The following is a 23,315-nucleotide window of genomic DNA, read 5'->3' as shown; positions in this document are numbered from 1 at the left end:
AGTCCCTGCTGTCAGGGCCTCTACCAGATGGAACTCAGCCCCAGAGTGGTGAGTGGGATTCAACCTCAGGGTGGAGCAGCTCCAAAATCTGTGCTCTCTCCATATCAGGATGCCTCCTCACACAGACAACATAAGAGCAAGTGAGAAGGAATACGACAGTGTGAGAAATTCATTTCACCTGGAAGGGAAGATCAGGGAGGAAGGTGTGCATAAACTAGGCCTTGAAGACAGGGCGGGAGTGGCCTTCCAGGCAGAAGGGACAGGGAGGACTTCCAGATAAAGGCTGGGGGCCTTGCTCTCGCCTTCTGTACAACAACGTGCCAGCTCAGCTGTCTCAGTCGATAATCCAACCCACTGGCCTTGAACCTAACATGACAACAGTGCGAAGTCAACACCCAGCCAGGTCCTGGACCACTGCAGACGAGGATGAACATCATGGTGTCTGTACCTCACCATCATCATCTTGTGCAAGGCTGGGGTTCTTCCCTTAGGACCCTAGACCCCTTCGGATGTGCACCCGTTGCAAACGGGCATCCAGAGAGGGGGCCTGTGGGCGGTCCTGACTCTGTTCATGGGAGCAGGGGTGGAAAGTGAGCCTGTCCTGGAGAAACTGGCACCTTCCCTGGGGCCAAGTGGCCGGGGCTGGCCCGAGATGCCTGCCGCCCCTGCAGAGGTGCGTAGGGAAGAGAGGCTGGGATGCCTCTGCTCTTTTCACAGAGACACTGGAGGACGCTGTTGCCTGGAGGAACCGTCACTGCCACGAGGGGCGGTACCGGGTGCCATGTGGAAACTGCCTCTTGTCCCTCGCACCCCCAAGCTCCTCTCCCCACCGAGCACCTCAGGCCTCCCTCTCGGTGGAACAGCCAGGTCCTGAGTTTCTCTTCGCTCAGAAGCTTGTGTGATTCAATTTCTTTCCTCCGAACCTTCCCAAGACTGCGACACCCCTTGGAAAGAATGTGACCAAAAGTGAATGAGGCATACAGGGCAGAGTCACACTACTGATTTATGCAAAACCATTACCCCATTCGCCGCATCATTTTCCCTTCCCTTCTCGGCAATCATGTATCCCATTAGCCTGTTTGATTGCTGCTGCTCACGAAGGGGCACCTTCGCTGAACCAGCTTCAATGGCCTCTGGATCTGTCTTCCGAGAGGAGCCAGTTAAATTGGAATGTAGTCGTGTGTATGAATCCGACGCAGCCTGAGTCACATCCTTGTGTCCTTTTTTGTAGCTGCTGTTTATTATCACTTTGCCTTTCCTCTCTGGGAGCCATAATTCTTGACATGTTTGAGATAGTCTGGGGTGAACCCTGGAAAGGATGTACACAAATGTGCTGGTCCCTTCTTGGCGAACAGGCGAATTCCTCGGCTACCACTGTTTGCCGCCTTTCATTAGAGGGATTCCCTGAGCACTCTTTGTTCAACGTGTCTTCAAGGTTTTTAAAAGCAGAGAAGCCTCTGCTAATTTTCCCAAGTTGGGCTAAGAGTCCACCGTGAACTGTAGCAGAAATCAGGAAAATTTAATAAATGTTGATCAATGACTCTACCTTGCCCTTCTGGTTTCTCCTGAGTAATTTTCACAGATTGCTTTCATGCCAACCAATACAAATAGGATTTGAGCCAAGCTTTCAACTTACATTTACATCTTTATAAAATAGATACCTACCTCTCAATGGTATCTGCCCAGAAGTCAGACACAGAGACGTGGCTTCTGAATTATACACCCTGAAGACTTCCTCTCTCCTTTCGCAATGTGTGGCGTGGCAGCCTCACACACACACTCAGCACTCAGCAAACATTAACTGAGCCTGATGACAATGACAATTACATCTTCTTACACTCATCTCAGGAACAAGTCACGAGTCCATCTTTAGATTGTAGAGATGTTTTATTTTTGTTCCTTTAAAAATGAAGACCAAGGGCTTCCCTGGTGGCGCAGTGGTTGAGAATCTACCTGCCGATGCAGGGGACACGGGTTCGAGCCCTGGTCTGGGAAGATCCCACAGGCCGCGGAGCAGCTAGGCCCGTGAGCCACAACTGCTGAGCCTGCGTGTCTGGAGCCTGTGTTCCGCAATAAGAGAGGCCATGATAGTGAGAGGCCCGCGCACCGCGATGAAGAGTGGCCCCCGCTTGCCGCAGCTAGAGGAAGCCCTCGCACAGAAACGAAGACCCAACACAGCCAAATAAATAAATAAATAAATAAATAAATAAATAAATAAATAATAATTAAAAGGTGCTAATAATTAAAAAATGAAGACCAAGTGTTTCTAACAAAACATTGCAATTTAAAACCAAAGTTTCACGTATGTACATCTGAACAGCCCAAAACATGGTTTTCAGTTAAGGAACCCATTTCATAGGGAGACACTTCCAGTTTGTGAGCAACAACTTTTCAGCATTGCTTAGGGGTGACAGGGTAATAACCCAATAGTTTTGCTCATGTATTTATTCCTACTAGGTATGGGAGTAAGCTTCTTGGTGACACTGCTTATATACGGCAACAGTTTTTTTAACTTTCCAATGTCACTTTCCCATCTTCACATAGGCCAGGGCACTCACAAATAACTGGAACTCCACTGCTTGGAAGGTTCTGGAAAACAGCCTTTTCAAAACATATCACAGGGACTTCCCTGGTGGCCCAGTGGTTAAGACTCTGTGCTTCCACTACAGGGAGCGCAAGTTCAATCCCTGGCTGGGGAACTAAGATCATAAAATCCCACATGCCATACGGCCAAAGGAAAAAAAAAGAAAGAAAGAAAACACATCACCCCAGGCAGTCCCAGAACTCCCGACCACCGATTTTTATGTGTGCACACTCAAGAGTTCCAGGGAGTGATTCACTCTCTTGTCTTAATTAATTTGGCCCTAGAGTGGTAGAGGTATCTTTTTATTTTTGAAAAACTAAAACAAAAAAGGAGGAATATTCTAGTTCCCAGGTAGAACCGGGAGACATGGCCTCACCAGGGCTCCTGCTCTCCCCACAAGGCCGCGCGGGTGGCCCCACTGCCCTGGGCAGCTTTCCACTTCATCCAGGCGACGTGTCTGCTGTGTCTCCAAGGCTTCCGGCTGCAGGGAGACTGCAGGCCTGACTCACCGCTGGCTCTGCAGCAGGACATGGCTGGACATTATCTTCACCAGCTGGCGCCTCTATCCATCCCGCTGCCCGGCAGCCCCCAGGCCTCACCTGCTCAGGTGCCGTGTGCACCTCCTCGCAGGCCGGTTGTTTGGTGCAGAATTGCTGCTGCTCCACTACAACAGGCATGAGGCTTGTGGAGTGTCTGCAACAAGGACGTGCTCCCTGTTGTGTCACTTTCCCTCTCTTTTTCCAATAAAATCCTTCCTAATAGACATTTAAGTATAAAGATGTCTATAAAAGATGACTTTTTATAATTGTGCTATAAATTAAATATTTTTCTGCTTTTTTTCTGTCTCACTGGGAAGGAAACTTTAAGATCTAGTTCACTCTCCTTATTTTAAAGACAAGGGTCCTGAGAGCCAGGGAGGTGAAATGACTTCCTGGGGGTCACACAGCTGGTTGGGGGTGAGGCTGGCACCAGTGGCAAGGTCTCCTGGTCCACACTGGACAAGGCCCCTCCCCCTTCCTTCCACCCACTCTCTCTCCTCCTCGGCTCATTCCCTACCTCCCTGCCCTGTGCATTATGGCTGTGTCTCAGACGACAGCCTCTGGAGGACACTGCCGGGGAGGGAATCCTTGGGGACTCAGACAGGGAGTGATCAGACCTGGGGGGGTGGGGCCTGGGAAATAACGGTCACCGGGCCAGGAAGGAGCTTTTTTTTTTTTTTTTTTTAAGCAGAGTCTGTTTCCTTCTTTTTGTTTTTTCTTCACTAGAGCTACATGTTGCTATGGGAACAAGGATGGCACAGGGAGCCCAGAGCCACTCACCGGCCTGACAGAGCCTGTAAATAAATTCTGCCTCACTCCAGGCTCGGCGCTGAGTGGTCCTGGAGGGCAGCTCAAGCAGCCACTTACAGACTCTCCAGCCTGCTCGTGCCGGCGGTGCAGACCCTCCAGCGGCAAGCCCCCTGGAGCTCACGGAGGGTCTGCACTCCCCGGCCTCCCAAGCCCGCCACAGCACAGCCTCATCCCTGTCTGCCCATCCCGGGCCAAGATGACCTGATCCACTTTTCAGATGCCGAAACCCCTCCTCAGGACCATCCCCGTCAGCCGCCCCTGCTCCGCTCACTCCATCACTCGGCCTCCGCCAGCGTGGCTCCTAGCAGCATCCCCCCACCCCCACTCCAGGTGAAGGCGGTCTTCTCGTGGGTTGACTTCTGTCAGGCGCTGCAGCTGCAACCCCCCCAGGGAAGGGCCCTGCCTGGGTTTCTCTCCTGGTTCCAGCCCGGGCTGGTGCACGAAGCCTGCCCGCAGGGACCGTCTGCTCACCAGCGCCTGACTCGACGACCTGGCCCGGGCAGAGCTGGGCTCATTTCTGAAGCTTTACCATTTATTATGCCTTTTGGGGAGACAGAGCAGCCTGGATGTTAAGTGCCAACTGCCTGGATTCAAACCCTGGCTCTGCCACTCACCAGGCATGACTGTGTGCGAGTCACTTAACATCGCTCAGCTTTGGTTTCCTCGTCAATTTATCCCTTTTGCTTAAACCAGAACATTTTTATTGTGAAAACCATGCACTAAAAGGTGCATGAAATTCAAATGTATAGCTTGCTAAATAACTATACAGTCAACACCAGCCGTGTAAACCACATGCCGGTCGAGAACCAGAAAAATCGCTGGCGCCCTGTGGTCCCTTCCTGATCGGAGCCTCCCCCCTGCAGACCACAGTCTAGCTTTAATAATAATCATTTCTTTTCTGTGTACACATCCTTAGATGTTACAGCTTAGTTTTGCCTATTTTTGACGACTGTATGAACATAATCCTACTACATGGATTCTTCTGTACTGGCTTCTGTCCTTCAACATACTGTAATGTTCATCCCCGTGGACTGCGGGGATGAGAAGCTGTTTCACTAAATCTTTTCCTTTATTTGGCTGCCTGATGGGGAGAGGGAGAGATGGACGGACAGACCGAACGATTCATCTGCTCACTCAGGCAGCAGGTACTCTCTGCTCACATGCGCCAGGCCCAGGCTAAGGCTAGGATACAAGACAAATACCACATAGCCTGTCTCCTCAGCTACATAAATTCAATACGTAAATGGAGACCTGAGAGCTGCCTACAGGCTGTCAACCCCATCCTCACTCTCTATTACTGACTCGGCAAAGGTTTTCCCGCGGGTCTTTCCATATTGCAGAAAGTTAGCTTTTCCTACAAGTCCTTTCTAACCCCCGGGGCTGCTTGTGCCCCTGAGGTCTCTGCCTCCTGAAAAATCACTCCAGAACCCGCTCTCCAACCCAGGTTTCATCAAAGCCATAAGAAGAAACAGGCGTAACTTCTATTTCTTTTAATAGACTGACGGATTGGCATAGGTCCACAGACAGACCTCATTTGGACTGAGCCTGACCTCCTTAAGGACAAAGCAGTGTGCCTTTGCGGCTTTGCTGTGGTAACTAGTGAAATGAAAATGAAGGGTGTGTGAGAGGAGCTGCATCAGAACTAGCACGGCCGCTGCACGGCACGAGTGGAAACTTCAGATCCACGGGGACCTGAAGGTGGTCCTATTGACAAGGCCATGTCCAACGTCCTTCAGACAGGAGAGCCTTAGAAAGGGAAGCAATGCCTGCCTCTCGAGTAGCTCAGAGTCAAGTAGCAGTTGAGGCAGGTGGGCTGGAATGACCACGCGGTTGCACTGGTGACTGAGACCAAGAGAAAGTGATGGAGGAAACAGCCAAGGAGACCTTTTTGGCTACAGGCACTGGGAAGATTCAGATGAATGAAAACGACTGAAGGAGAGCAGGACGGAGGGGGCACTCGCTGAAGACAAACTGACATGTGCCTGCCGTCTAGTGCTAAACGAGAGCGGAAGACAGAGGAAAGCAGCCTGTGAAAGGGCAGCGGGAGGATCGTATCCAAGCGCAGAGCAGAGAGACGTGAGAAGCACGCCCCAGGGAGGACTACAGAGCAGAGAGGAGGGGCAGGATGACAAGCTCGCTGGTAGGCAGTGAAAGGAAAACGTTCTGAGAGGGTAAGATAAATGACAAGGAAATGCTGAGTACACAAGGAGCAGGAGGTCACTGAAGCAAGTGGTGGAGTCTTTGGGAGGTAAACATTAGGGGAATTTATTGACAGAAGTCGTAAACGTAGCTAAAGAATTAAATGAATTCATCGCCGTGGTGCTCACAAAGGAAAATGAGAGACAGATGCCAGGAGCAGACACGCACTTCCCAGAGGAGAGGGATGAAATGCTGAGGAAATCAGAAGCGTGCCCAAACAGGTGATCAAGAAATCTGAACGTCCGCAGCCCTCCTCGGCTGCGTCACCTGAGAGCTGGCCCTGATCCGGGGTGGGGTGGGGATCAGCGTGCAGCGCAGATGCCAAGCCTGACGCGGGAACGCCTGGCCGGCTATGGCAAGACAGACACGTGCCCGCTTCGGGCAAGAAATCCCCATCAGTTTTAGCTCTGGACACCTCTGCTATCCCACTAGCAGCTGGGATGTCTGCAGGTGGGGGCAGTTCCTGAGCCACTGGCAGCTCTGGCCACATACACAGGCCACTTTCCACCTGCTGCCCGAACAGCCTCCCGTCTCTGCTGAACGCTCTCAACTCTCAGGAGCTCCAAGCTGCGCTCCCCCACCGCGCCCTGCGCTGACCCCCCTGTCGGGCGGGGCAGTGCCTGCAGAAACCAGTCTTACCTGGGAGATGTGGCACATTTCTCTTTCCGCTATCCACACAGACCATCTAACCTTCCCATGCTAGAAACCAATTCCATCTATGCTTCTTGAAATTCGCACACAGTCTTCGGGCTGGTAACATTCGGCATCTAAAGGGAAAGAGGTCCTGGCTCTGACTAAACCAAGGCCACTGATGTCACTCAGCGAACAAGCAGGGCCAGACTGAGGAACCCCTGCCTCCGCTCCACTGTGAGGAAGAGGCTCCCTGACCGCTGTCTTCCCATGACACGGTTCTGGCTCCATGGGACTCGGGACCAGGGTTGTCCTGGACCCCTGCCTGCCTTCCCCGGCCGTCGGTGCCATCAATGTTCCCAGGCCTGGCCTCCCCAGGAGTCCTGCCCGACCGACTGCAGTCACCCTCCTTCCCTCACACCTCTGACTTTAGCCCCACATCCTTGCCCTTCTCTAAGAATGGGGATATGACGCCCAGAACCCAGTGTGCTGCAGTAAAGAACGTTCTCTTTGAGGGTTTACTATATCCTTGGTGCTCTGTGAAATTCAACTCTTGTGCCTTCTTGTTTGCTCTGAGAATGACAGTTTATGGATCTTGCCTTATGATCCTGGTCATTGTTTATTTTATGATTTGAGATGTTCCCAGGTTGGCAACACTACACTGAGGCTTTTTTTCTTGATCAATAATCCACTCAATAAGGCAGCTGAGCAAGTTGCTCATCAGCCAAATATGACGGGTCACCCGTTAATTAGCGACCTAAGTCAACCCATGCAAACTGGCTGGTCCAGTCTCCAAACTGGCAGGTCCAAAGTAGCTGGGGCTCCGTGCACAGATATTTTTGTAAACTCATCAGGGAGAGGGGATCTTGCACTCCAGCTTTAGAGTTCTGTAAGGGGAAGTTATTTTTCATCTGGTCTCTGAGGTGATGGGCTTGGGGCTGAGGGCTGGAAAAAGACTCTGACCAGACTTGCTTCAGTGCTTCTCAGCCTTCTCTGACTTAAGAATTCCTTCTGTTGTAAGTGATAATTACAGAGTCCCATTTAGGAATTAAAGGAAAAAATTTGTCTTTTTTTTAATGCATTATATAAGAAACAAGTGACTGTAAATAAAAATATTTAATTTTAGCTTCATATACTATTATGTAAAGATAAGTTCAAATTGTTTTCCAATTTAGTAAGTAATACATACATAATTAATTTAAGTGGTAAGAAAAATCGAGATTTATTGGCAAAATTTAACAACTATGATGTTTGGTTTGGTTTGGGGCTCAAATATATATTAAAATGCAGATTCAAATTTACTTTTGTTCCATCATCAAAAAAAAGAAAAAAGTGTTTTTATGACCTGATGTTTAGAATTCTTTAATTTTATGCTTTAAAAAATATCAGTTGCTTTACTTTTATAATTTTCAGGTTTGTTTTGAAATGAAGAGGTAAGAAAAAGTTTCAGGCTTCTGTTTATAAGCTCTTCTCGGCAAGAAGCACATTGTGGGCGTGTATCATTTTTATTCTAAATAAATAAAAAGGCAAAATGAATATAAATTATCACAATATTTGCACTTCTTAAAATGCTTTTTGAAGTACAGAAGCACCTTGATGTGCCCTGGAGAATTCAGACTTGACAAACATAATGCATGAATCCAGGGCCAGCTGCATGATGTGTGGGGCTCAGTGCAAAATGAAAACGTAGAGCCTCTTGTTCAAAAAGGCAGGAAAAAAGCTTCTCCTTTGCTCCCACAGTGTCTCTCCTGACGTGTCCTGGGGTTTTCATTTGCTTTTTTGATGCTGCGCTCGCTCTGGCTCAGGCTTGGGGGAGAGCCTTAGGTCAGGGCAGACACTCACGGCACCCAGGGCCCTATCCTGGGACTCGCACCAGATCCTGACTCTCCCCACAAGTGTGCGGGGGCCCCCACTGGGAGTGGCGGGTGGCAGTGGCCACAGGGCAGGCTGAGGAGGGGGAGGCTGGGCAAGTCCATGCACCAGGGGTCAGGGGGTGGGTGGCCGAGAACCTGTCCCAGGAAGGTGAGGAGGGGCGGGGCTGGCCTGCAGGTCAGCCAAGGCTCCGAGTCCTGCTGGGCGCTCCACTGTCCCATGGGGGCTTCCCTTGTAAAAGAAAATTCAAAGGTAAAATTGCCAAGACTATCAAGAGGGTGCTGGAGAGCATTAAACCCTAAGCTCTGAGCCCCCTTCTGGGTACGGAGCCCCACGCAACGGCCCTGGTCACACGCCCAGGACGCCGGTCCTGTAGAGATCTGAGAAAGTTCATGTTAAGATGAAATTGCAGGACGGTTACTATGTTTATGCCTTTCATTTATTACCTCGAGTTTCAACCTTACTGTTCCTTATGACTGCGGTCTTTAACCAGCGGTCAGGTCTTCAGGGGTGCATGCTAAGCACATCTGACTGTAAAAGCATGAGCTTGATGAGCACACGGAGCCCACAGCACGGTCACCTGCCAGACTCCAACCCACCAGCACCAGCGCTTACTCTACGCCCACCTGAGAAACAGAAAGGCTAAGTAATAATTAACTTACAGATTGATTATTTTGCGCTCAAGATGGAAACAGATGTTCTTCTCACCTTAAACGGTGTGAGTGGACCCTGAGGTGCCTCTGTGAGCCCAGCGGGGATCCACCTGCTGAGGGGGGCAGTCCCGGCGTGCCTGGCGCGGCCCTGGGCTGCGCTCGCGGTCCTGGTGCAAGCACTCAAAGCGCCCTCCCTCATGCTCTCGACTCACTGCGGGCACTGTCCTCTCCTCTCTGATCTGGAGGAACCCAGTGCACTTCTCCAGAGACAAACAGCATGTTTGAGGCCCAGGAACCTCAACTGCCTGCTGCCCTGACCGCAGGAGCCCAAAGTTGGGAGGATAACCTGCCCGCTCTTCCCTCGTGAAATCCAAAGGTGACGGAACATCCACAAACACTGCAGCCCAATGGAATGGCTGCTGCCCCGGGATCCAGGCCTGGGCCCAGATGAGGCACAGGCCAGGGAGGAAGAGGCTCACCCAAGAACACTTATGTGCAGGCTGGCACAGGACCGGGTGGCCGGACAGAAGAAACCAGCAACTGTGCGCCTCAGCTGCCCCGCGGGGCTGGGGCTCCTTGCACACCATGCTCAGAGGGCCCAGGGACCACTGAGACAGCTGACGTCTGGGAGGGCAGAGGACTCTGAGGACAGGGCGTTTGACCTCTCCAGGTCTCTGCAGAGTGGCTGGTAGGCGGAAGCAAAGCCGCAGGAGCTGGTTTCCATTCGCTGGTGAAGAGATACCCAGAAATGGTAACGATGTCCCCACTGTGCAAGAGCAGGACTTTCTTCTGTCCCAAGCTGTCTGAACAACAGGCCATTAGCGGGTAGAACAAACAGCTCCATTTAACTCAGGATGCGGCATTTACCTGTACACCAGGAAGTATCACTGTGTCTTTCACGAAAGGGGACCCTTACCTCATTTGCTGTGTTGTGTGTTCCAACGATTCGAATGAAGGAGGCCGGCCGTCTTTCAAAAGTTACTGATTGCCAGGACCTGTGAGGAGAAGCACAAGCATTGCCTGGTTAGACCACCCAGCTGACCCTGCTGACAGCACGGGGCCAGCAGAGCCCAGTACGTGGACGGGGAGGGCCTCCTGCGCCGTAGGGGGGGGGGGACAGGGCTCCACCCACTGTGTGGAGAGGGGGCAGGAGCACACGGTGTTCCCCTACAATCTCATCAAAGAAGGCGCCCTGCCCTTCTGCGAAGGCGACAGGATTCTCATAAAGCTCGACATAAGCGTGAAGGGCAGACTGCGTGCACGCAGTGACAAGAGTGTGGCCATACAGAGGAGTGACCAAGGCTGGTGGAGTTCATGAAGTAACAGGGCCGTGATGGGTCTGCCCTCAGAGGGCTGTGGGCTGAATGGATGCGTCCAGGTGGGCGCAGTGACTTCGCTGGAGGGCCCTGGGAGGAGGAGGAGCTGAGGCAGGGCAAGGGGAGGACGGGGCTGGGCGGCACTCGCTGCAGTGTGAGCCAGAGGCTCCTGTCTGAACCCCTCACCCCACCCCCTGCGAGTGCTGGCACCTGGGGAAGAAGAGGCAGTTTCTCCACAGGCCTCCTTCCAGCCCTCCTTTTCCCACTTCCAAATATGTCCCCCAAACAGTTTATTCTCTGGACCAGCCAGTCTCCAGGCAGGCTCAAAAGCAGCCCCACTATTTTAAAAGCCATTCCTCAAGGATCAACAGGGGCTGGGCCAGTTCATTTAAAGCCCAGCCGAGCGGGTCCCAAGCCGCCCCTGAGAGGAGGCAGTCTGCTCCCGGTTTACTGTCCAGTTCATCAGAATGCACGGGGAGCTCAGCATCCACAGCTGCAAACGCCAGTAATACTTCCATAAGAAATGTGAGGAGTTCCCAGTTGTTGCATCCCTCCTCTGTCCACACAGTGGAAGTGCCAGCTGCTGGGAAGCTGTTTCCTGTAATTGTCTAATTACCAAGTAATGCTACTAAAGAAAATACACGTATTTGCGGTTTGTTTTTCCCCCTTCGCTTTCAGGTGTTCCATCTTCTCTCTCCCTGTGAGCTTCCCACTGAGACTGATTCACTGCTGCCTGGACACCAGGCCCCTTAAGGTCATTAAAAAGTCCATACCATCCTGTGTGCAAAGTCTGTGCCTCTGGAAGCATGTTTCTGGAACAGCATAAGAAAAATCACTCTCTTTGTAAAAAGGCTATTATTCATACATGAAGGTGATGCCATCTGACCATCCCCAGGGCCTGCACTCCTGGCCCATTTTCTCAGTGTTTTGCTCCCAGACCCATGCAGCTCCCTTGGAAAGCCTGTGGGCCAGGGTGGGCCTATGAGGAAGGCCCTGTGGGGCTTCAACTCTGGGCCTGGGCTCGCTCCCACAGGCCTCGGGGTCACTTCTGAGCTAAGCAGGGTGACTGAGCGCAGATCTGCATCCTTCCTCCGGCAGGTCAGGGGAAGCTCGGGTCCACGCTGCGAGGGCATCAGAGTCCCATCCCTGCTGCTAATGCAAGAGGCAGCACACACCAAAGCTGGTCCACCCTGCTTCTCAGACCACCCCTCCAGGAAAGGGAAACAGAACTAGGGCAAGTGACCTCAGCCAGTGACAGCTATTAGGTTCAGCCAGTTTCACAAAAAGGACTGGGGTGGAGAAGGGGGCGGGAGTGGAGCAGACAGAGTAAAGACTTTTCTTCTTAGATTTCTAGTCCTATGCTAATCCAAAAAATCGTCCGGTGCTTCTGGACGGGAAGGTATAACTTGACTCTCGTAAGCTCACGGTCCTCGACAACATGCTCAGGGCTCTGAGAGTGCAGACAGGCCCCTAATCATGCCGTCTGTGGAAGACCCCTCCTCCCTCCGCAGTGTGGAGTGGAGGCCAAGGCCCTGAAGGAAGTGAGGGTTCACTGTGAGTCATCCTGGGCAGAGCCGGGCCTGAACCCCGGTCTCCCTTTCCTCACCATGGCCCCCTTGGCTCCCGTCTCCTGCCCCAGCCTCCGCGGCGGGCCTGGGCTCTGGCACCACCGGCCCCCACCTCTGCTGGGGGAAGCAGGGCTGGCAGGGCAGCAGCCTGAGAAGGAGGGAGCATTTGTGGAATAATAAGATCAGAAGGCTTCAATCTAATGCCAACCCTCCATTACCCTGCATTAATATCTAATCACATTAGAGTTCATTTTCACTAACACAGCCCGAGAGTTGAACAGATGATTTCATTTTCAGCAAACTGGATAACAACCCCAAGACCAAAATACGAGTAGGAAGGGAAGCTGGTTAGGATGAGATAATGAGCATCTCTCCCTCCAAAATATCAGATTCCATTTCCCCTGAACTTTTTCACAACAACTTTCAGTGCTCCCCAGTGGGGAAAGGATAAGGTGGCATCAGGACATTGTCACATCAGAGCCGCATTTATAATCAGGGTGCAACCTTGAGGAGGGTTCACGCTTCACAGGGCCAGGACACCATCACCACCACTTAGTGTACACAAAAGCTCGACTGCCATTTTTATTGAGCTTACGGAGAGCTGTATAAATATTCCTACTCACCCAGGCCTCGGAATCTCTTTAGTAGGCAACACTCCCAGGAAGACAACAGAACAACAGGGGTGTAGCACCACTCAGTTCAGAGCCGAGACTGGGTGCCGGGAGGAAGTGTCTGAACAGTAACAACGGGTGTCAAAAAATACGTGCGGGTCTTTACTCTGAGCACCTACCCCAAACAGAAAAACCCACACGGGACTGAAGTCCCAACTCTGGCACTTGCCATCTCTCCAGCTGACGAATCACGCCCGCTTTCTGAGCTGCAGTTTCTTCATTTGTCCAATGCTGACAGAAATAATACCACTCCCTTGGTTACAAAAGTGCATCTAGAATGAGGTCCTGATTATGTTAAACTGTAAATATCTATACACACACGCATTCAAAGAGGGATGTCTACAAGAATGTTTGCCAAAATGTGTGGATGGAAGAATTTCAAGAGACATTGATTGTACTTTTGTACTTTTCGGTATTGTTTGAGTTTGGTAGAATGTATATGAAAGCATTAGAAAAAAGTACCTATCTTGCCTACCGCCCAAGGCTTTAACACAGATCATGTGATGTGAAGCATGTGAAAATGCCAGCACTGTATTATTACGTAAAATATTTCCAGTTGAGAGGATCACTGGGGGACAGTCAAGACAGCAGGTTTTAATCATGGCCTTCCATGAACTAGAGGTAGGATGGCAAAGTGGTTGACAGCATGGGCTCTGGAGCCAGGCTCCTGGGTTTGAATTTTTATCAGCTCTGTGACCTTAGGCAAGCTGCTTAACCTTTCTGGGCTTTAGTCTCCTCTCTGTAAAATGAGGATAATAAAAATACCTATCTAAATTTTTTGTGTGTGAAGATTAAATACATTAACAAATGTAAAACACCTAGAACAGTGCTGGCATACACTAGGCTCTAAGAAAAATAGCTGATATTGTTATTACTACTGTAATTACCAGCCAGCCACGTGAACCTGGATGAGACACACTGTTTCCCTGGGCCCCATCTGTGAGTCACTGAGTTTGATGGTGTATGATTTAGTGACTACTGCAGAGGTTCCCACCACCCTCCCACCAGCACCCATTTCCTGGAGGCAGACAAGGTAGCTGGGTTTTGAAGGAATTAAACAAGCATTTGTTGAATACATTCTTGAGGTTGGTACCTGCTGGGTGTTATGGGAAACATGCAAGATGTAGTGCTTGCCCTAAAGAAGCTTAGGATCCCTCTGGGGAGATTAGCTATCCTTCCATGAACTAGTCAGAGAACAATGCAAACGGTACTGTGGTCCCAACTCATAAACTGGTGGTGTTCCAAAACTTCCCTGGTAATTGGCTATTTGAAGCTTGGAAGCAATTTTTCCAGAGAAATAAAGCTATACATTTCGATTGAGTTACCCGGCCCACCCATAAAACTCAATTTAACCCATAATGAGGCTGAAATACTATGTATATGAAGTTTAAAAAAGGAAGGAAAAAATGTTGTTGTTGCCATAGTAGTAATTAAACAAGCCAGAAAAACAAGTGATTTAAAACAATCTCTCTAAAGCTACTGCTTGAGGAATGAGGATTAAATACTGTAATGCATATAAAATCCTAGTGCTGCAGCTGAAATATGGTAGGTGGTCTGTTAATAAGGAAGAGTGAAAAAGTGGGCCAAGAACTGTCCTCCTAAAGGCCTATTCGGCCTGCAGACCACCGCGTGGTTTACAGAGTGCTTCACAATCGCTGTGAACATGCTACTCATGAAAACATACATGCTTGTAAAATGTTTTTTTACTATTCTGGAAGGAGAGATGCTGAATTCATGATACTGGTTGTCTCTCAGGAGAGGGTGAGGAATGGGGTTTGCTGATGGGGAGCAAAGGATACTTCAACACTAACTGGAATGTTTTATTTCTTTGATTAAAATAAAAAGACAAAGTGTATGTGAAAAATATCAACTACAGTCAATTCTGGGGATGAGTATGTGAGTGAATGTTATAATACTTTTCATTCTTTTCTGCATTTTAAACAGTTCTTAAAATAAATAAAAAGAAAGAAAGAGAAGAAAGGGATTAAAATGGTATCTGTGTTTATGTCAGGGGAAAGGTGGAGTCAGTCCCTCGGTGGGGCTGGGGGTTTGCCGGGTGGCGCCAGGTCCCAGGACAGCGGAGTCTTTGTCCGAAGCAAGCAGAGGACCAGAGAGCTGCCTGGCTTGGGGGAGAGGGTGCGGCTGCCCTCGGTGAGTGCAGGGCTTGTGAGAGTGGCTCTGGGTGATGAGAGCACCACACAGGCCCTAAGGGCTCGGCTGAGAAGGGCTTCCCATCCTAAGTCTCATCCTGCCTTCTCTGGGGATCCTGCAGATCCTATGGCAAGGGTGCCTGGTCTTTTCAGCTCTGAAAAATTACGTGACTTTGCTGCCTACGCTATAAAGGGAAAGCAAATGTCAGACTTTTTCTGCAGCACACGTAGTGGACACCAGGGAGATGGCCAGGAGTGTCTGGCCAGGGCCAGGCTGGCAGTTAAACACAGCAAATTGAACACATGGGTTAAGCTTTGCTCCCTCCACTAAAAGGGCAGTAAGAAAATTTAATGTATGTTTCATATCAAATATATGTGTTACAATACACACACACAAACACAAAACAAGCGCAAAGAAAGCATGAGGAGATGTCACCATCTTTCTCTGCCAACACCTCAGAGAGAAACACACAGGAAGCAAGTGAGTTCACACTGCAGACCCTTGAGCCACCAGCTACTTCTGACGGTGCGGGGCAGGCAGGGGGCTGGCTGAAAACAGGTAAAAGGAGCAGATGGACTCCTCAACCCCCTCTCCTTCTTCCTGCACAGCGGGGATGAGCCCTTTTCCACCTCGGCAGAGACAGGGATTTCACTCTGGAGTCTTTGAACAGAGAGGGTCTAGACTCTGGGACACCATGCACAGCAGAGGGTGGGACCCTGCAGGGGCTGAGGGCGAGGAATACACGGAAGTGAAAGATGGCAAGACTTCCAGCCCCCTTGCCTCCCTCGGCTTTCAGGCCACTGTGATCCAGGCTTAACCCCCAGGCAGGGGACTGGAGGATCCCTCTGAGACTCTGACCAGCCCAAGAGGAAAGACCTAGAGATACTGATCTACCTTCCTCCTCTCTGTCCTTCCATTCTTCCTTCTGTAAATATTTATCAAGTGCTTAATGAAGAAGGCCCTATTTCAGACTCTGCCCTCAAGTAGCTTACCTTCTAGTAGGAGAGAGAGACAAATAAAAGAAACAAATATATCAGAGTTAAAGAAGGGCTATGCAGAAAAATAAAGCAGTGTAAGTAAACTGAGAGGGTCACACCTCTTTAGATAATGTATTTAAGGAAGTTCTCCGGTAAAGTAACAACTGAGCTAAGACCTACACAATGGAAGAAATGGCCATGCATATCAGAAGAGCATTTCCATGAGAAGGAACCGAAGGTGGCCAGTGTGCTGGATCTGAATGAGTGGGCAGGAGTCTCCCAATGAAACGCCTAAGCCCTGTCTGATAACCTTGAATGAAGTCCACAAACCCGCCCACACTCAAAAAGCTTTTTGCCTGCTTTCTCAGTGCCTAACGCTTAATGGTAAACAACCAGTCAAAGATCACCAAAGCTCTAACATGAAAGATAGAGACCAAACGCAAATAGAAAAGAAAAATATCTCAAAGGATATAGATATAGTTCAGTAAGCAGAATAAAACTTCAGGGAAACTTATATTACCACCAGAAAGATAAAAGAAAACAGTATCACACCCTTGAAATAAGAATAAAATACGTGAAAAAGAAATATTTGGAGAACAAGAAAACGCTCTCGTAAATTAAAACTATGGGGCTTCCCTGGTGGCGCAGTGGTTAAGAATCCGCCTGCCAATGCAGGGGACATGGGTTTGAGCCCCGGTCCGGGAAGGTCCCACATGCCGCGGAGCAACTAAGCCCGTGTGCCACAACTACTGAGACTGTGCTCTACAGCTGTGAGCCACAGCTACTGAAGCCCATGCACCTAGAGCCCGTGCTCCGCAACAAGGGAAGCCACAGCAATGAGAAGTCCACGCACCGCAACAAAGAGTAGCCCCTGCTCGCTGCAACTAGAGAAAGCCCGTGCACAGCAACAAAGACCCAACACAGCCAAAAATAAATAAATAAAATAAATTTATATATAAAAAAAAACTATGAATTGAAATAAGTAATTCAACAATATAGTTAGAAGCTTAAGTTGAGGAAATTTCCTAGAAGGTCAAACAAAATGACAAAGATAGAAAATAAAAGAAAAAGGATAAGAGAATGAGATGATCAGACCAGGAGGTCCACTATCCAATTAGCAGATGTTCCAGAAAAAAAGAGCAGAAAAGACATGAGCTATAAAATGTAAAAGTAACACAAGGAATTTTCCCAGATATGAAGGACATACATTTCTAAGTTAGAGGCCACTGAGTGGCCACCACAATGAATGAGAAAGCAAAGCATATTATTGAGAAACTTTAGAAGATCTAAATGCTTCTGGAGGGGAAGACACAAGGTCAGCACAAAGATGTGGGAACCAGAATCACATGAGATTTTTCAAAAGCTTTAGCTTAGATGTGCTCTGAGCGCGGGAACAAGGCAGTAGCATCGTCTGAACAGCACGAGAACAGAAACCACCTAAACGCTCATCACTTGGGACTGGTTAAGTAAATTGTGGTACGTCTCTATCCCTACCATGAAAGACTGTGCAGCTGGAGAGACAGGGAGGGAGAATTTCTAGAGATATCCAAGGTGTAGAAAAAGTTGTGTTAAAAAATGGGGAAAATACACACATTTTTATATGTTTACGCATTGACTATCATCTCTGGAGGAAGGGGTGGGTGGGAAGGAGACATTTCACTGTCCATAGTTTTACATTTTTAAACCGTATTAAATATACTTTCTTTGAATGTATTGTCTTTTCAAAATATTTTTTAAAATTTTAAAGAGAAAAAAGGAAAGCAGTTGCCTCTGGAGAGCGGGGTCTGGGGTGAAAAAGGGTGAAGCAGGGGGTTGTTGCTTTTTTGTTATAAGCCTCGTGCTCCTACTTGACTTTGAAAGCTGAACATGCGTATCTTTGATAAAAATTTAAAAGTTCAAAACTTTAAAAAAAAAAACAAAAAACAGAGCCAAGAAAGGGAGAGAAGCCTGTGGTGATGAGGAATGGCAAGGATACGTGGGGAGCGTTTTATTTACAACCTTTGGGTGCAGGGCTAGAAGGCAAACGTGAACCTTCAGAAAAGATTCTCGAAAAGGGAGGAAATATTAAAGGCTGTCTGCTGTCAACTGAGCGTACGCAGTGGCGGTGGTGCCTACTCCCAGCCGTGTGGCACCGAGCAGGGCCGGGTGCTGAAGGTCTTGAGTGAGCCTCCAGGCCTGCCTGGCCTGAAGACCCTCTGACGGATCTTTATGAACTCACCTCTCGCGCTGGCCCCCCAGCTGCCTGTCGCCCCTCTGTCCCTCAGAGCTGTTCTTCGTCTGCCTTGCTGCTGCCATGGGCCAAGGACCACACTCATCTCTTTAATCACATCTGAAGACGCTCCGTGGACCGGGCACGTGAGGGAGAGTGCATCTTCCATGACGTGGCGAGGTGGGAACCCTTGCATTGTAACAGCCTTAAAACTGGGCCCTGCACGCACTCCCGCTGGCTCCCAGCCTAGCATGTCCTGCAACCCGCTCACTTGCTCAGATCTCTGGCGCCAGGCTACACTGAAGCCTTCCTTGGCGCAGGCCTCAGCGACCAATCTGGCACCTGGGAGTTAATTCTTTTGTCTAGCGGGATGCTTAACTGGATTTTATAGCCAACTCACTGCCCCGACTTACAGGGAATTCTGGGCTCGTGCCATTCACTCTGTCTGTCCCTCCATTCAACAGCTATTTATTGAGAGCCTTCTATGCGCCAGGCTTAGGAAAAACGGTGCCAAGTTTGTCTAACCTGACTGCAGCCCTGAGGTGGCAGGGAAACAGCTTGTCAGGAGCCACCGGGATTAGTGATCATTTAGTCATATGCTGATCAGCCAAATGCTTACTGAGATCAAAGGTCATGCAGGGAAGGCTCACACACATACTTTGCTGGTTTACTGAGTATTTTTTTAAAAACTTAAGTTAGCTGCCACTTACAAATTAGAAGATTTCACATAAAAATACAAATTTCTGCTTTCTCTTGAAAACGAGATGATCTGGCATCCTGGGGTCATCTTGAGAGGACACTGGCTAGTGCCGAAGTAAAGGTGATGGACTCAGCCCCTCCAGCCTGTGGCGTCTCCCTCATGCCCAGGAGCCTGCCCTAGCCTGCCTCATACATCACCCACCTGGCCCAGGAGGTGGCCAGGTTTCTACCCCAGCCTTAGACAGAGCTCAGGCAGTGTTAAATGGAGGGAATTAAATTTCTAACTCTTACATAGGAATCCCAGAAAACTCAACACTTTGGAGATCTAGCAACAGAACTGATACACAAATTATGTTTCAATTAAAAAAAAAATCTATCTATCATCTTACACTGATCTCTTCTTTGCCTCGAGACAGGCAGAACCGGCGTTCATGGAAAGACGCTGCAGCTGATACAGTCCCCAGTAGCTGCTGCCTGCTTCCTGTGACTAGCTTAATGGAAGTCGGGTCCTAGCTGGACCAGCGGGTTCTCAATCCTGGTTGCAGATCAGAGTAACCTATGGAGCTTCTAAACCTTCCACCTTCCAGGCCACACCCCAGACCAATTAAAACTCAGACTCTGCAGGGGTGGGCCCTGCATGAGTCTCATCTGAACTCCTCAGGTCATGGTCAGTTTTCAGCCTTGGTGGAGCCCCTCCTCAGGCTGGGGTGGCTGGTGGGGAGCAGTTTGCTAGGGCGATGCATATCATCCTCTGTCCTAATTATAGTCCAGATCAGCCTTCCCCTAGCTTCCTCCCGCCCCTGGGATTTCTGGACCTAGGCGGGGCTTTTTATACTTTCTGATCAAGAGGGATTTCAGGCCTCCCTGGTGAATGCACTTGCATTTACTGCTCCAACCTGAGCCAGTCTTGGCTTTACCTTCCCTGCTCATAGCCTAATTTTCCCTTTTAGAGAAGTTTCCTTTCAAAAAGAAGGTCGGGACCCTCCTGCCAGCTCCTCCTAAGAGTTGAGCTGAACGCTTCTAACTCTGTGACACCTACAGAAAGGTATGTGTCCTGGGACCTCTGTGGAGTGTTTGAACGAGAGTGCGGGGGAGACAGACGAGAGGGGGCTGTTTCCATACTCCACATTTCGCTCAGCCCCCCATCCCCAAGCTCCCCGCTCCCACTCTCTGCCATAGAGCTCTCCTTGATTCCCCTAAGGGGATGCAGTAATTGATGATTAGCATTCCAAAGCTTGGCTTACATCCTGCTAGCCTGTCATATTTAATTACATTTTAACTATATTCGTCTTCGATAATAGCACGAACATAATTTAGATAATTATCTCTCTCTCTCTTATTCTCTGACTCTGTCTGTCTCACTTAGAGCTCCTGCAACAAAAATCGCTTTCTCGGCTCAAACACATAAACAGACTCTGGGGCCAAGTGTTTTTCTCTCTCTCACAAGTAGCTGTTCTAGAAACACAATGGTTTTGAGTATCATGCAGAAAAAAAGAAAATTCATGTTTCCTTCTGCCTCTGTATTCATGTTTGTACACAGCTGGTGGTGGGAGTTGCTGTGTGTTTGTGTGCATGTGTGCGTGCACACACACACACACACACACACACACAATCTGCATCTGGGCAAGAGCTTTTGTGTGGTGTAGAAACCCGGGAGGCCTTGTCAATCCAATTAGTGTCTATAAAGCACCCTCTTGGTCTGGCATTTCTTTCTTACAAGGTTTAATGGTTTCCCTCGCAAATTTAAACTCTGTTGAAACTTTTAAATGTCTGGTAAGTCTTTTGAAGAGATGCATTCTTTCTAATAGGGTTTCTGTCACACTTGGATCTTATAATTAATGACCCTTACCCTTGCCTATTATCTGCCTTCTCCAGGAGATGGTCAGGAGGAGAAAGAAAGCTGGGGCTCTTCCAAGGGAACGTGTGTGTGTCTTAAGCTTACTGCTCCACAGAGTGAGGAGTCCCTACAGACCCTCCCAAACACCAGCTGGGTCACCTGCCATCCAAGTTCCTGGCCTAACAGCGCCCCTCCTCTTCCCCCTCAGGGCAAAAGGTATTCTTCAGCAGCCTTTGTTCACTGGTTTTTCTGATGAAGCTGACCAGTACGGCTGAGCTTTTTAGGTACACAGATTTTATGCTACAAAGTTCACACCTCTAAGGAGATTTATGAACATATAAAGGGAATAAGAAATAGGTTCAGAAATAGCTACTACCCAAGATAACCTTGCTCAAAACGTAGAGATCTAGAGCCTGAAAGAATTTCAACAAACCAATTCACAAGACACAGTGTGGAGATTGGGAGGTCCTCACCCACAGATTCTCCATGTTCTGTCCATTTCTTTGGAGTTCTAGAAGGCTCCAAAAATAAGGATTTTGTATAAAAAATTCACTCTGGCTCAACTTTGTCTGATATTGAAGGATCATCCATCATCTTCTTCAGACAAAACTCATTACTCATATGGTTCTAGGTCCACATCACAAACAAACATCTTTTTCTTCCTCTGAAGAACCACCAGGTTGTCCCTACACTGGGGGGACGGGCGGGAAGAGGCTGAACAGGGCTGTGTCTGTGAGTTAACAAGGGGACTCTTGCTGCCACTTGCGAGAGGCCAAAAGTCCTCGCTGCCCCTGGAAATAAACACTCGGACCAGACTTCAGGAGCCAGGCAGTGTCTAGACCAACCTTTTGCCATCCTTGGGCTGAGTCCACCAACCGCCCCTCTGGTGTGACATGGTCCGCTAGTGGCTGATGAGGAGACGGGAAATCAGCAAGCTGCCCATTCTGGCCCCTGAGTAGTAACTCCCGGCACACAGGCGAATGAGAAGCCAGTCAACGCGGTAACCAGGAGAGGTTGTGGAGTGCTGTCCTTGGTGGTGGTAAAGAGGTGCACAGATGTGGCCCTCCCTTGGAGGTGAGGAGAGCAGAAGAGCAAGGGCTCTTCATGCAGCTGAGGTTTCACATGTTGTGACGTTCCTTTCCATAACAGACTGGGCCAAGCTGAGCCAGGCCTCTGGTGGGGCTCAGGGGGCTTGAGAAGGGTTGAGGGAGGACTCGCCTCTCTTCCCTCGTGGCCCTGAACAGGCTCCAAATACCTTGATTTGCTCCACGTTGTTCGTTAGGGATATTCCCTCGTTTGATCTCTCAGTGTCCAGCTCAGGCGCTTGGAAATTTTGCTGAAATTTTCATGGAATACAATCACCACCTGGGTCTACGTCTCCACCGAAAGGATGGAGGAGCTGGCGGCTCGGCCGCACTTTCTGCCAGCAGGTAGCTCTGGAGGCTGGTGGGGAGGGCAGATTCGGTTGGCTTTCCCCGGCACGCACAAGGCTCAACGGAAGTGTTGACTCAATGACGTGAGTGGCTCTCGCTCCGAGAGGCTTGCTTCCTCCAGGGCAGCGCCGCCTCCACATCTCCCCCAGAACCCTCCCTCCCTGACGTGCACGCTGGAAACGTGAGGACCAGGCGTGGGTAGGAGCCAATTCTCAAATGTTAAGAATCTGGCAATTTCATTTCCTAGTGTTTTAAATACCAAAAGGACTTAGAACACAATGAGGACTAAATGCCCCCTGAATTTCAGGTTTAATAAAAAAGGCTGCTTTTATGGAAATCCATGCCGAAAGCCTGTGCAGAACAAAGCCCAGCCCTGACCTCAGCAACCCACAACAGTACACACAGCTAAGCCAGCCAGCGGCCTCCAGAAGGACCACCAGGCATTCTCTGAATCAAACCTGACCAACTTCATACCTAAAAATTACACTAAGCCCCGGCAGGGAGTCCAGATCTGATGACATGCCAAATTTGCTCAGCACCTCACACTGGGGAGATATTCAGTAAAAACTTAAAAATAGACTCTCCCTCTCCAGCCATTAAGGGCCTGATATTTGCAACTGAACAGGTAAGATATTAGGGGCACTGGGGAGAGCTTTAAAAATCTCCAGCATACAAAAAAAATGTTTCTTTATGATGAAAACTATCACTCTTAGCACGGAACCACCCAAGATTAGCCTAGAGCCATTTAATGCACTGAAATCTCCGTGAGTTCTGTAATGAAGAGGTGACAGGTGTTCGTGGCAGGCCCCATACAGGCCTTTTCTGGAATTTGCATAGGCTGCCACAGTCAACACAATTAAAGCAAGACAGTGAATGACCCGCAAGCAGATGTAAGGCAGTACGTGCGTGTGACAGCCTTTCTTCTGGGACATTTTCTGATGGTAAAAAAGTTGAATTAAAAAAGAAAAAAATCATCTCTTCCTCTTTTCCAGCACTTTCTTGATTAAAAAATCACCGCCACCTTCACCTGTTGGTGACTTTCTGGATCCAGCCTTTGTTGGCCTAGACCTCTCTTAAGACTTAGAAGAGGCACATGTTCTCTTGCAGGCCCCTTGCTCTCCAGGGCTGGTTCCAAGTCATTCTCTGACCCCTTCCCCGGATTCCTGC

The 23,315-nt window shown here is 49.3% G+C and overlaps 1 protein-coding gene across 3 annotated transcripts in view; it reads right to left on the bottom strand.

Moving 5' to 3' along the window:
* The window catches only part of BTBD9 (BTB domain containing 9), a 402,199-nt gene that overhangs the window by 7,802 nt on the left and 371,082 nt on the right, over positions 1-23,315 (bottom strand). For all 3 annotated transcript variants that reach the window (XM_036869695.1, XM_036869694.1, XM_036869696.1), the window contains one exon: positions 10,204-10,282. In XM_036869695.1, coding sequence (XP_036725590.1) covers positions 10,204-10,282 — 79 coding nt within the window. The remainder of the gene's footprint in view (positions 1-10,203; positions 10,283-23,315) is intronic.

Source organism: Balaenoptera musculus, chromosome 11 (assembly GCF_009873245.2).
Source record: "Balaenoptera musculus isolate JJ_BM4_2016_0621 chromosome 11, mBalMus1.pri.v3, whole genome shotgun sequence".
Classification (NCBI taxonomy): domain Eukaryota; kingdom Metazoa; phylum Chordata; class Mammalia; order Artiodactyla; family Balaenopteridae; genus Balaenoptera; species Balaenoptera musculus.
The sequence above is the reverse complement of the archived record's forward strand: the minus strand, read 5'-3'. Positions and strand labels throughout refer to the sequence as shown.